The 15,223-nt window shown below is 45.8% G+C and overlaps 1 protein-coding gene across 1 annotated transcript in view; it reads right to left on the reverse strand.

The window, feature by feature from the left end:
• The window catches only part of ADAMTS12 (ADAM metallopeptidase with thrombospondin type 1 motif 12), a 4,001,072-nt gene that overhangs the window by 607,089 nt on the left and 3,378,760 nt on the right, over positions 1-15,223 (reverse strand). The window contains exon 18 of the mRNA XM_069627090.1: positions 883-1,093. Coding sequence (XP_069483191.1) covers positions 883-1,093 — 211 coding nt within the window. The remainder of the gene's footprint in view (positions 1-882; positions 1,094-15,223) is intronic.

The following is a 15,223-nucleotide window of genomic DNA, read 5'->3' on the forward strand; positions in this document are numbered from 1 at the left end:
CTCTGTGGAGCCTCTAGCCCTTACCCACCTCCCCTGTTCCCTCCCCTCTCCCTGCACTTGCACATTCCGAATGTTCACAAGGCCCAGTAGGACCTTTCTTGATGTATAAGCGCCTTACAAATGCACAATATATATATATATATATATATATATATATATATATATATATATATATATATATATATATATATATATATATATATATATATATATATATATATAAATAAATACATTGCATTCAAATGGATCACATTTCACCTCGGGGCAAATTCTGCTCACATCGGCAAATGTGTTGTGTGTTTCCCACACTATAAGTATAAACCAAGCATTTGTTTTGCTGCTTAAGTGATTATTTTTTTTTCTGATAACAGCATGCAGGATTTGCTATATGTTGGTACGATATTTTTACATCAGTCCATTTTCTTCTTGGCTTTAAATACCTCTTTGAATAGTAGTAAACTAGATTCACATAACCCCCACTGCTAATTTGCAACATGCAGACATTTCGTAGCCCTTTGTCTCAATGGTGAGGGTTAACGAACATTGGAGCTGAGAGATCCATGCAACATTGTACGTCTCCAATGAATCTAGCATCTGAAATATGTATAACATTAGGTCTGTGAGTATTGGTCACGTGACTTAGCAAACCAGAAAGTGCAATTGAAGAAAATGCATTTCTTCAGTGCCCACAATCCGGATTGTTTCTAATGTGCACAGAATATATCACAGACTCCAAATAAAAAGGTCACCTGGGTGTCTTTAAAAGAAATATAATAGATGCGCTGCAGTGTTCTGTTTATTTACCCCAAATGTGTTAATCAATGCTGAATTACCAGCAGAGTTTGCCTGTAACGTTACATATTGCTAAGAATCCCTTCTTACCTCAGTCCAGTTGCTCACCGTCCAATCAGATGGACAGAGTACATCTCTATTGCATGAGGCGTGCGTCTTGGGTTTCAGGAGGTGGTGGCAGTCTTCAGCGTGCATGGCCTGTTCATCCGAGCCCAGGGTTTGCACGCACAGAACAGTTCTCTTTTTCTCACCAGTGGGCCCACAGGTAGTGGAGCACTTCTGCCACTCTCCCGTCCACCATCTAGAAATCAAGTAAGAAGAGATTTTCGGATCACTTCAAGGGAAATCAAGTGAGATTTTCATGTTCATGAATATGTTGCCTAGGACTGATAATATGTACCATGGGCTGTGGATTCTTGAACAGTGCTTGACAACATGTAGTGTGTAACAAATGTGCCTTATGAGAACTCAATGAAAACAACAGCAGACAACACTGCTAAAGGTAAATCCGGCCATAAGCAAAAGTGGCGCGTACAGTGTAATGCAAACTCCATCAAAACAATGAGAGTGTCCTCCTACCGTCTCCTGTGAGAGAAAGGTAATATTGCCTTTTTGAAAAGCATTGGCTCAACTGTGCACAGTCAGCAAAATCAAATCAACTACAACTTCTTATTCAGTGTTGGATGCTAAATGAGGCCCAAAATAGAAATAACAATTCTCTTTATTTAAACCATCTTGTGTGACTCATGCTAACGCTAAGGGGCATAGGGGGAGGTGGGAAGGCCTTCTCCCAGATACCACAAAACATTCATAGTGTGATTCAGAGTCTGACAATCCCACCATGCACCGGTATGCGATGCTAACGCTTGCGCCACTAATGGACTAGTTGCCTCGGGGCACGGAAGTGCTGCTGGCATGTGTATAACCTAGGATTTCATTGGACTAGACAAACATTTTGCGCCTTTGGAACGACGCGTCTTTGTGAATAGGGGCATTGAAGCATGAGGTTTCTGAAAGGTAAAACAATAGTATATTGGCTGGGAGAATTGCCACCTCTTCTAAGACCAGGGCCTCCACAGATTACAATTAGATGTGGACTGTCACCATGATTGACAGCATATAGAAAGAGATAGCAGTTACCAAGTGCAAAGGGGCACAGGCAAGGGACTATGCTGGAACTGTCTGTATGGATTGTGTCATGAATTTTCTTAAGAGAGATGTTTTGAGATGTAGTGAGTGGGTGCAGGGATTCAGGTGCGGCCAATCTTGCAATACTAAACGGTCTGTACTTTATTATTATGGCATATGTATAACCTAGGATTTCATTGGATTAGACAAATATTTTGCCCCTTTGGAATTACGCGTCTTCATGAAAAGGGAAATTGTGGCATGAGGTTCCTGTAAGGTAAAACAAAAGTTTATTGGCTGGTAGACTTGACACCTCTTCTAAGACCAGGCATATTGGCATATCCTTCATATGGACTTTTAAAGAGAGCGGTTCTGAGCAGTTTACAAATATATATATAACGTGTTCTTCGTGTATGCAAATGTGACTGGCCAGAGTGTTTTAGAGGTTGGCAGGCATAACAGCAAAAGAAGCCCCTATTGGCCTTGTCCTGTTGCACTGTGACTGCGTCACTAAGGCTGCCTTGCTGGATCGTATTGTCTTGTCAGAATATGAGGGGGAACTTCTTTGGGAATACTTCTGGACCCCTGTCGTAGATGGTCAGTTGGGTGGTGTTGACAGTTTTGAACAGGAGCCTCCATCTGACAGGAAACCAATGCAGGGTCCTGAGGTGATGTGCTGGAGTCTGAATATGGCATTGGATGCTCTTTGTTGGTGTGTCTGAAGGTAGTCTGGGAACAGAGTGTGGGTTTAGTCCAATTAGATATACAGGTGTGATGATATCAAGGGATACAAGAAGGAGAAACACAAACATTTAGGATCTGTTGGCTAGACCTTCGGTCGAAGAGCAATTTCTGACCAGTACTTTGACTGTGGTTCCAAGGAGTGGGATCTGTCAATAACAATGAGGGCGATGTATTACAACTCTCTCCTGTCAGAATATATCTGCACTTTTGCTGAACGTTGTCAAAAATGTTTTCCCCACATTCCTTTTTGTGTTTTCATGTTGTTAAAGGATGACTCTTTATTTGCTAAACAGAATGTGTTTGCTTACTTTTGGCCATGTTGGAATGGGACATATTATACTAAAGTATGTGACTCATGGGTGCTTGGGCATATATTTCTCTCATAATGCAGTGTATATTCAGTAAAGACTGCATTATACCCAGCTGTGGAAGATGGCACATAAGCTGGTGAGAAGCAATGGGCCTCATTCCGAGTATGGAGGTAGTCATGGCGCTATTTGCACCATGACTACCTCCCATACCAGTGTCCGGTTTGGTGAGATGGGGATTTACTGGTCCAGTCCGACCTTGGTGGGGCCAGTAAGTCCCCATTCACCAAACCATTCCCCATTCCCATTTGAGCCCCCATAGGGCTCAATGGAAAGGGGGAAGTAGCTAATAACGGTACCGCAATTTGCGGTACCATTATTGGCTCTGATTTCCCTTAGCGGGTCCCGTACTTAACGCCTGGTAAAACCAGGCGTTAAGGAAGAGACCCGCTAATGGAACTCATAGTAGGGCGCAAAGGGATTACCGTCACCAATGTCCTTAACGGTGCCCGGTATCCCTTTGCGCCCTACTCGGAATGAGGCCCAATGTCAACCCCTTTGTTTGTCAGGTTCATGTGAAATAGTGAAGCATGAGACACTTTCTCAAATGAGCAGTGATGTAACACAAATTAAATGGGTGCCTCTGCAAAATGTAGTGCGAGAATCCTTGGCATCACGACATTGAGAGACTCACACAGGCCAGTCTCGTGAGTGGGAGACCATAAGAAGAGAAATGATTCTTATGAAGAACAAGCTGGTTCCAGAGTGTAGGTGCTTTGAGTGCAAAGCTTCGGTTCTTTTACCCACAACTTGAGGGATATTGCTGTTGAGCAAATGAAGGTTAGATTAACTGAGGAGCAGTTACTGTGGCCGCATTTTAATTTTTTTTTTATATCAGACTCATCCCTGAACTCACAAATAAAAATGTCTATTTTAAGAACAAGGTTGTCATTGCAAACAGAAATAAAGAAATAATCAGTAACAGGATGCAGACACAATCCTTGGATAAGGTCCACTTTACAAACCCACATTGTATATAGAATAGTTGAACCAGTTGGAGAAGTTGTAGTGGGGACATACACCAGATAAAGTATGCATGAATATAAATAAGTATGAAATTAAGAACCTTAGACCAGTTTTTCAAAAAAATACAATGTATGTGAAGTAATCCAGAGAGACGAAAGTGGGGGAGTAGGTTTGGGAAGCGAGATTGGATTGGGAAGATAGGTTGGTAATGGTGGGCACCTTCCTTCTACAGTAGAGATAGAGTGTGCCTAAATGTTAGGAGTTTGACTGATGGGATGGCTTTGATGACTGGGGCAGAGCATTCCAATTGAATGGAGCATATAGGGAGAGGAGCAAATGTGGGAGGAGGCAATAATCGGACGAGGACATTATATGTTACAGAGAAATAAGGGAGAAGAGGCCCAAGGGGAGAGTACAGTGAGATGCTGTATGCAAGATAGTGGGGAAAAGACCATTCAATTATAAGTGTGCCAGTCCGATATCAACGGTGCCGGTAAGCCTACCAGCACTGTTGTTACAGGACCAGAATACTACAGGTCTGCTTGTCGGAGTTGCTGTGCCCAGCGACCACGGTAAGCAGACCCACACGGAAGCACCAGCATCATGGTGGTTCAGTGTTCCCCATTCTCATTGAGTCCTATGGGACTCAATGAAAATGGGGATTAACATTTTTCGACGCCTGACTTCACGGACCGCCGGGGCTGTAATGCCCCGGTGTTTCTGTGAATGCAGGCACTGGAAAACTTCACAAGTCCAGCGGCAGCCTGCCGGTTCTACCCGCACAGCTTTCGCCGGACTTGTAATGAGACTATTGCACTTAGAGACTAGCAGCAGAGACTTAAAAAGAGAGCGATTTAGCATGGAATGGAATCCAGATTGAAGAGTGAGCAAGTTGCGAAGTTGGGCACTTTGTTGAAAAGAGTGAAGTAGTATTCTCACACAGTAGCGCAGCTTCCAGAGAACTAACAAAGAATGGGCCTCATTACGGCTTTGGCGCTAGCCGTGCCTTTAATAAGGGCATGGCTGGCACCAAAACCGGGTCCGGGTTCCCTGAATGAGGAATTACTGGGCCATTCCGAGTTTGGAGGGCCCGGTATTTCCCTCTACAGGGAACCCGCGCCCGGACCTTCCCCATTCCCATTTGAGCCCCCATAGGGCTCAATGGAAATGGGTGCAGGGAGCTAACAACGGGCCGATTACGACTGGCCCGTTGTTAGCTCCCTGGTCCCTCATGGGTCCCGGTAAGGACGTCTGGTAAAACTAGACGTCCACATCGGGTCCCACGAGGGAACTTCGTAATGAGGCGGAATGGGTTTAACAGGTCCGCCGCCACTAGTGGCACCAATTAACCCATTCCGCAAGGGTCGTAATGAGGCCAATGTGTTTTTGTACAGTGATTCGTGCGTTGGGATGCATTTTTCTAATGTTTTGGGGATGTAGTCTGATTGTGGTGGCAATAACTATGATGAACAGCAGGAGTTTCAGTTCACTGTCCAATAAAACCCCATGACTCTGAGTGGTGAGGTGGTAAGGAAGTCTGTAGGGAAAGAGATGCAAGACAGGATGGTGGGGTTTGCATTGGAGCCAGAGTGAAATATACCTTCTGTGTACAGGGGGATTGAGCATGAGGTAGCATAAGGCCATCCAGTGGCTGATGGTATTTTGGCAAGTTGGTTATTTGTTTGGAGCTTGCAGGAGAGAATGATGGACATTTAAAGAAGACCTGAGTATGAAAAATGATGATGTGTTATTTAAAGCCAAATTAGAAAATTAGTTCTCAGAGGGAGTAGGTGTAAAAGGTGAAGAGGAGTAGGCTTAGGAGAGCAACTTTGGAAATGCCCTTGGGACGTGTATTGTGGTTGAAGGTCAGGAGGTCTATCCGATGGAGATGGAGCAGTCCGAGAGGTACAAGGACTCCCAGTAAAGAGCAGAGTCTTTCAAACCAAGAAGGGAGAGAGTTTAGTGGAGGGAGGGATGACCCAGAGAGTTAAAGGCTGCATACAGGTCAAGAAGAATGGGGATAGGGGGGCGTGGCTATCGGGCCATGGAATAGGACGTGCTGCGTGAGGAGCTCCTGATGATCCAACTTTAATTTTGCCAAAGTTACCCATTGAAACTGCAACGAGCGCCTAGAACTTTGGGGATCAGGCGTCGGAAGCCGCACACCAAGTGAAGTTCGTTGGAGAAGTTCATAGTCCCGGGGAATCGCGAGGTATACATGTTTTTGTTGGTATGGCTGTGTGGCCGCTTCGACACCAAGATGGCGGCTAACAAAGGAGAGGCCTCCGAGGAGAAACAAAACTGATTCCCCGGAACTGCGGGACATGGCTGCGAAAGTTGCCTGAGGAATAGTGCAATATGGAAATATGGCAGAGTGTTCGAACTAGCACCATGAGAGCACTAATGGAACCTTGGCAATCTGACTGCAGGAGGAGATAACATTGGATGCTTGGGCGACAAGGTCTACGGAATTTGAACGAGGAGTGTGAGGCCATAGCCCACCCGTAAGACAATTCGAAGTACCATTTCGAATGTGAGTCAGGAGACCTGGGAGCCAGACCATTGTCGGGCCAAGGACAGTGCGACATTTGCACTAAGGTGGAGTCGTACAGGAGTGGAGGGCAGCGCCATGTCGGCGAAAGGGTTGAGAGTCAAGACTAAGCAACCCACGATGGAGGCTTTCATGAAAACGCAGCGGACCCCCTCAACTTCGGTGCAGAGCATGGTCGTGACCCCTGCGGACGACACCCCCGAAGGGGACAAGCACCAGATCCTGGAGGCTATAACGGGACTGAGTGCTAAATGGGACTTGGCAATGGCGGACCTACGCACAGCTCTAGAGAATAAGATTGATGCTGTGGGTACGGAACTCACCCTGCTACGTCAAGATGTCAGGGCGCTTGCAGAAAGGACCAGTGGTCTGGAAAGTGGGGTGAAGATAAACACTGATGTTAGCACGAGCAATGCGAAAGAGATTCATGTCTTAAAACAACAGGTCGCCAACCTGGAAAATCGTGTGGAAGAGGCGGAAGGAAGGGCGAGGAAGAACAACATTTGCGTGGTTGGCCTTCGGGAGGGGGAAGAAGGCCAAGTCCCACAAACTATGTGCAAAACATGTTCCTGCAAGGGTTTCGGAGCGGGAAATCTTTTGCCGGGATTTACGGTGGAGAGGGCGCATCGCGCCCTAATGAGGAAACCCCGGCCGGGGGCCCCGCCAAGACCGATCATCGCGAGGATCCTGAATTACAGGGACAGAGAGAAGATCCTCGAATATTTTTGTAAGGGCGGCACGATAGAGAGCATCCACCAACATCACAGCATACCCGGACTATACGATACTGGTGCAAAGGCAGAGGTATAGTTACGTCGCCGTCAAAAGAAGGCTGAGGGCGGTGGGAGTCAAATACATGCTGCTGTATCCGGCACGATTGAAGGTGCTACACAAGAACAAAGCGCTATGTTTTGATACCCCGGAGGATGTTGTCACATGGCTGGACCTGCAGGGCTGCCCGGAACAAGAAGCGGATCGTGATCGGCAGGATCATACCGAATGAAGATTTTGTAATACGGACATTGTGAGGGTGAGTGGGAGGAGGACCCTGATTGTACAGAGAAACTGTAACTGGCTGAACTTTGAACATAATCTGAGCCTGGTGCTCGACTTGGACTGGAATGTAGTGAGTGTAACTGTAATTGGTAACTGTTTGGCATCTGTATGCGTAATGTTTTTTGAAAGGAGCAACAAAACGTGGACGACCTACCCCAATAGATTATTAGTTTCAGCGGCTATTAGGGCGGCTTTACCCTACTGAGCCCTGAGTAGAAGCCTGTGCTAGGCAGGGCTAGATGTGGGGGTGCCTGAGATCCAGGAATGGAGCTGGGCAAGGGTTGGGGAGGGTATTGTTGGGGGAGGGGTGGGTGGGAAGAAGGTGGGGGGACGGGAAGTTGAGCGTGTGTGTGGTTTTGGGGAGTTTGAGTTTTGTTTCGAGCCTATTTAAAGGAATCAGCATGTTGTACTTGTGGTGGATGAAGGGGAGGAATTGGCGGAGGATCGGGAGGGTGCTTACTAACGACCTATGGGGGTCCTCAGGATAATAACGTGGAACGTCAGGGGCTTAACAGTTATCTGAAAAGAAACAAAATCATGATGTATCTGAAAAGGCAGAAAATAGATATCGCACTACTACAGGAGACGTACTTGACACGAGAGAAGTTGGACCTGGTTAAGAGAAAGTGGAGAGGGACTGTAGTGGGCTCGCCATACTCTGCATACGCCCGGGGCGTGTTAATCTGTGTGGCACCGCATGTCCCGTTCAAATCGACACAAGAGGTAGCTGAAACTGATGGAAGGATGGCTATATTGCGAGGGCTGGTGGAGAGCAGGGAGGTATGCATAGTAAATACGTATGCCCCCAACCAAAACACAGCATCATACTTCAGAGCCCTGTGTACCAATCTTAGTACGTGTATAGGGAGCGCAGTGATCTAGGGTGAGGACTTTAATTGTGTATTGGATCCTGTGGTGGACAGATCGGATGGTGGGGAGGGTAAGCCTAGCCCAGCGGCGAGAGCGTTGCAGACACTGCTAACTGATTTTGGCTTTACAAATGCATGGAGGATGAAACATCCCACTGAGAGGCAATATTCGCACTATTCAACCCCGCATCAACTGCACACTAGGCTCTATTACTTCTTTGCTACAGCAGATGTGATGTCTGAGATTACCCAAATCGAATATAAGGCTAGGGTCCTCTCGGATCACCCGCCCCTGATCCTCGGATGGCAATATTGCCCCCCGAGGGTGAAGATCCCTACATGGCGGCTCCGAGCGGAGGCGCTTAAAGATCCGGTCTTTAGAGAAGATATAAGGGAAGAGATTACTAATTTCTTTGAGGAGAATACTGGGAGTGTTGATTCCATGGGCACGTTATGGGAAGCTTTTAAAGTGGTGATGCGGGGGGCGGCCATTGCTAAGTCAAGAGGGTTACAGGGTGGGGTCTTGGCTGACCTGCAGAGGACGGAAACTGAGCTAGAAACAGCATTGAAGAGCAGTGACGTAGACACAGAGCTGGTACTCCAACTACAGCAACAATGTGCAGGGCATTGGGAAAGACTCTGCATTCTCAATTATAGGAAACATGTTGAGAGGCAGCACGCGGGGGGAGATAAGACAGGCCGCCTTTTGGCCTGGCTATATAAAAGCGAGACCCCTAGGCCTCCGATTAGGACCATCATTAGGGAGGACGGGGATGAGGTGGCCACGCAAGAGGGGGTTGACAAAGAATTTGTGGAATATTACAGAGTGCTGTACGGAGATGATGAGATGGGTGACCAACACAAGATAATTGAAACATTAGAAGACATAGGGCTGACCAAGATAAGTGAAGAAGAGAGGGAGGAGTTAGATGAGCCAATCACATTGGAGGAGTTAGAGGACGTTGTGAAGCAGTTGCCTACCTGTAAGACCCCGGGAGCAGATGGGTTCCCCAGCAAATTCTATAAAGTATACAGAGAGGAAATCCTTCCCCCAATGCTAGACATGCTTAATGAAGCGTTTGAGATAGGACGTTTGCCTGAGTCACTCAGAGAGGCGATCATAATACTGCTGCCCAAGCCCAATAAGCCGGAGCATGGATGTGGTTCCTACAGGCCTTTGTCGATGCTAAATCAGGACAGCAAGATTCTCACGATTGCAGAAAGTGATTGGTAGACTCATACATCCTGATCAAATGGGTTATGTCCCAAACGGGAACATAACACACAATCATAGGCGACTTCACCGCGTGGTCGAATGGGGTAGTAAGAACGAGGGTGAGATGGCGATAGTGTCTCTAGATGCAGTTAAAGGTTTTGATTCGGTCAAGTGGTCATGGCTATTGGCTGCTTTGGAAGGGTATGGAGTCTGGCCGGGCTATATCAGGTAGGCTAGGATGTTATATAGTGAGCCACTTGCCAGGGTCCGAACTGGAGCGGTGATATCCGAGAGATGGCAACTTGGTAGAGGCAACAGACAAGGGTGCCCCTGGTCCCCGATGCTTTACCTCTTAGCCCTGGAGCCTCTGGCAATATGCCTTAGGGCACAGTATGATGCTATAGGAATTGAGGTAGGAGGGGAATGACACTTGATATCCTTGTACGCAGATGATTTGTTACTGTACTTGCAATACCCAGAAGAAAATCTCTTATGCATACTTGAAGTGATGGAAAGGTATGCAGAGTTGCCGGGCATATCGGTGAACCACCAAAAGTCTGTCATATTCCCGCTAGGTGGCTATAAGGGGACCCCTGTAGATAGATTACAGGTGCTACAGGTACCAGGGGCAACTAGCTCTTTTTGTTACTTGGGCGTAGAGGTATATCACACGGTGGAAGAAGAACACAGACATAACACGGAAGTAGCCGTCGAGAAAATTAGGAACAGCATGCAGTTCTGGGCAAGATTGCCCTTGGCGATGATGGGGCGGGGGGCTATGCTTAAGATGGTAGTTCTGCCCAGGCTCCTGCATTACTTTAGTAATATCCCATACATAATACCTAAGAAGTTTTTCAGTAAATTGAACAGCATGTGTAGGGATTTCCTGTGGCATGGTACCCGAAATAGAGTGGCGTTTTGGAATCTGCAGAACTTTTATGAAAAAGGAGGTATTAGACTGCTTCATTTTGAGGCTTATTATTTAGCGGGACAGTTACAATATGTGGCTAAGTGGCTTTCTGATGAAGTGACCCCTAAGCACAGGGTGCTTGGACAGGACTGCGCCCCGTTTTATTTGAAAGAGATGATTTGGCTGTCTGAAACCGAAATGAGGGGGCATCCTGCGATGTTGAGGCTTGGATGGAAAATTTGGCGTAGTGCTTGCCGTTTGATGGAAGTCCCGTGCCCGTGCCTCCCGCAGATACCGCTGGTTGCTTTGACAGGAGGGGATAATCAACTGAGGGCGATTGTTAGAACCTACTGGGAATCGGTGGGGCTGGCAACGCTAGGCGATGTTTGGAAAGAGGGATCCATTAAGGAGTTCATAGAACTCAACGAAGAGCAGGGGCTACACACGGGCCAATATGTCACGTACATTAGGTTGGTGCGGCTAATTAAGAACACCTGGCCAGGGACAGTTTTGATAGAAGAACCAGATGCAGTTTTGGGAGCAATATACGATATATCCGAAGGAGGGCATGAGATCTCGAGACTGTATGAGATGGTGATGGCTAAGGCGGGGACTGATTTGACACATCTGAGACTGGAATGGGAGGCGGAAGTGGGGACCCCGATAGAGGATGGGGTGTGGGAGCGTGCCCTGGGCTACCACAAAAAAGTGTCTAGAAATGCCAGATTAAAACAAATACAGCTGTATGTAACGCACAGGGCATACATGACCCCTTTGAGGATATCTAAGTTCCGAAACGCTGGAAGGCAAGTGTGTCCTAAATGTAACCTGGAGAACGCTGACATGACACGTATGTTTTGGTCGTGCCCGATCATTAGGTGTTTTTGGGGAGAAGTGGCGCAGAAACTGGCTGATAAAGCGGTTACTCTTGTCACAGATACGGCCTGGGCCTGCTTACTGGGCGGGTTTCCTAGGCCACGGAAACTTAATCATATTGAGAAACTGAGAAATCTGGCGTATATGCTTGCGAAACATAGGATCGCCACGGGGTGGAAGAAATGCCACAAACCCAGGGTGGATGTATGGTGGAAGGACTTGCAGAAATGGGCGGAGGCTGAAACGGTGGCATGGCAAGAAGCGAGTAGCCGGGCTGATGAGGGGGAGGCGGGCACCCTGTTGGCTTGGAAAACGCTAATAGCAGAATTGTTTGGAGTAATATCAGATCCAACTGACTCCGAAGAGAATGAAACCCAGCAGCATGTGCCAAACATTGAATATGATTGACAAATAGGCTCACGGGGGGAGTGAGGGGTAGTGGGAGCAGTGATTAAGATCATTTGATGTGTAATGGAACTATTATGATTATGCTGCTTGTTTGGTTTTTGTTGTTTTGTTTGCATAAAATGAATAAAAGAAATTAAAAAAAAAAAGAAGAATGGGGATAGAGCAGGGGTATGAGTGGTGGGCAGTGCTTGAGAAATTAGAAACGTGGGAGAGAGACCTATCTGTGGATTATATGGACTGGAATCCAATTTGAAAGGTATCACTGAGAGAATGAGCCTCAATATAGCTAACTATAAGAAGAAAACACTTCCAAGGATTGCGCAGTGGTGTGGTAGGAGACAGCCAGGTTCATAGAACAAAGGCGTTGCCACTGAATTTCTGTAGAATAGGTAGGATCGTATCCATTTTATATCCGTCTTGTAAAATGTCTGTTGAGAGGAAGAGGTTGATTAGGAGAGACATTTCACCAGAGGTTACATATGCAATTTCCTTTGTAGTTTGCAACACAACAGGGTTGATTGATGGACAGGAAGGAATGGAAGATAGAAGAGTAAAAGGTCTGTGGTGGGGAAGATGTGAGATAGAAAGGAGACTTTGGGGGATGACGGGAGGACTGTCGGAGGAAGGGAGCGATGGAAGGGTAGAAAGGGTGGCATTTAATTGAGTCATTTTACAGAAGAAGTAGGAGGGAAAATTTTCAGAGTTGATGGAGGAGGATATGACATGTTTTTTAGGGAGGAAGCTCAGATCATGGGTTAGAGGGGATGAATGAGTGGGCTGGGCAGCGCTCATTAAAGGGTGTGAATAGTGAAGAGTTCAGGAGAAAAGAAGACTTTTGCTTGGTTGAGGTATGTGACCAGAGAGTCTTACTTGAATTTACATTTGGCAATACAAATGGGTGGACACAGGGAGAGTCAAGGAGAAGCAGAGCTGGTGAAGTAAATGAGCAATTGAATTGAAGTAGAGGGGTCAATTGTGCGAGCAGAGGAAACTTGGGTAGATGACAGGAATAAGAGATCACGCAAGTCACTGTCGGAGTGGGTGGGAAGCTTGTGTAGTTGAGTCCATATAGAACTAGTGTGCTTGGGTCATATTGGCGATGTTAAGGGCATTAGTTATAATGCCAGCGACATCAGCTGCAACTGTTTCAAGTACGTTGTTAAGATCAGGGAAGAAGTGGATGAGAGAATCAGGTGTGCAGTAGATGTGGAGGATAGAAAGGAGGGGGGAATTGGGTAGAGACATACTCAAATAAGGAGGGAAATAATTCCAAAGGGAGAATTTTAATCTATGGTACATCTTTGCTTATCACAATACTAACACCATCATCTTTTTGGAGAAGTGATGGAGTGACAGAAGGAGACGTCAGTGTGAAGAGCTGTCAGGGTGGCTATGTCATAGGGGGGAATCCAAGTTTTAGTGATAGTCATTGCTGAGAGCTTCAGAACAGGAAATTAAAGTGGTTAGTAAGAAAGGAGTTTATTTTGCAGACAGGTTGGGCATTCCAGAGATGCAGAGGGATGCCAGATGGGCAGCAAATAAGGTAGTTGAGTGAGAAGATAAAGGAAGGTGGGTAGGGTAGATACAGTTTGAGTAGGTGGTGTGAGGGAGGAGCATGCAAAGTGTCTTAAAGGAAGAGTGTGAAGAATGGGGATTCAGTGCAAGGAGATTACGGGGAGAGGAGGGTGGAGGCCATGGGCGAGAGAACGTAACAGAAAGAAGGAGTAGGATTGGTGGAATCATTCAGTGCAAGGGACGGGCAAAATAATCCAAAGAGTGCACAGAATTATTAATACAAAATACAAAGAAGAAATTGTATAGGCCCTAAGTGACTAGGATGTAAGTTAAATCACAAGCCCTAAGAGTCCAAGTTACAAGTTAATTCACAGGCACTAAACAATCAGGATACAAGTTAAATCAAAAACCCTAACCAATCAGGAATTCACAGATACATTAGCAGTACTCACAATAAATGAATGTCAAAATAAATGCAGTTATTTATAACCAGCAATAAGATGACCTAATGTATGTTTGGCCTTTGGGAGATCATCCAGTTAGCACTCATCTACAAATGTTCTCCAGTAAAAAAAAAAACGTTGGGAATAAGGTTAAAATGGATGGTTCCCATTTTATGTGTTTCAGACATCTCCTAATTTGCTCAGAAGTAATCCTTTCTTCTTTGTATTGAACAAATGCTAAGTTCCTATAGTGAAATTCAAATACTGGAGAAGCTTTAGCTAAACAGTGTTTGTGTGTGAGTGTGCGTGTGTGTGTGCGCGCATTGCGTTAAAAAGGGACTCATTACGTAGTTGAGTGGGGAAGATAAAGGGTGAGTAGGGTAGATACGGTTTGAGTAGGTGGTGTGAGGAAGGAACATGCAAAGTGTTTTGTAGAGGAGCTGGTGGACCCATTTTCCCTATCACCCACCCCCTCACAGCCGTCATAATGGAACAGCAGGAAAAGGGCACTTTGTGAGACTCCATGAGCCTATACCTCAGTGAGTGTATGAAAGATGAAATGCACTCACACAACCATATTGAATGTACCCTTGCACTGAAAATGTGGAAGGATGCCGTATGGAAGGATGTCAGCACGCACCATTGGACATCATGGAGCGCTGAGTGAAATCTGATGAGGGCAGATTGATGTCATGAAGAAGATGTACGAAGCCATGCTGAAACAATATGAAAATACTTAAGAGTGACAATGTAACTGAAGCGATAAGAGAGACATGTACGAAACGATAATGTAATCATGAACGTAAAAGAAGACAAAGTTACTTGCTGGCCAATAAGTGTAAATATGCAGTAACGTAAGGTAGAAAAGATACCTAGAAGCTTGCTATAGAGGAATATATAACATGGCAAGGAGGGCCATAGTAGGAAAATGGACGCTGACTTGTGCAAATATTCAATTCGACTTCCTCAGAAGCCGATCAGGGTTGCAAAGTCAGGAGATGCTGGAAGAACAGCTTTGTGTGCAAAACAAAGACGAGTCAATGTTGGCTTGGGATCAATGATACTATGTTGAAAAAATAGCTGCAAAGTACAAAAGGAGGCAGACAGAGAAGCCATGGCTGATACATATTTCTCTTAGATTAAAAGAGAAGAAAACATGTGCAAGAGCCAAGTATTGGACAATTAAAAGTGTATAAAGTCTATACAAGGTAGAGTGAGCAAGTCTCTGGAGGCCACAGGGAGCAATGACACACAGTATAATTCAAATAAATAGCAATAAATAAGAGGCTGAAAAGTACAAATTCGTGGTCTCTTCACATGTTACTCAGAAGTCGAAAACAAGGGCTATTCATTAAGCCTCACATGAAGATAATGATGTGCT

Source organism: Ambystoma mexicanum, chromosome 6p, assembly GCF_040938575.1.
Source record: "Ambystoma mexicanum isolate Mex_15411 chromosome 6p, UKY_AmexF1_1, whole genome shotgun sequence".
NCBI classification, from domain to species: Eukaryota; Metazoa; Chordata; class Amphibia; order Caudata; family Ambystomatidae; genus Ambystoma; species Ambystoma mexicanum.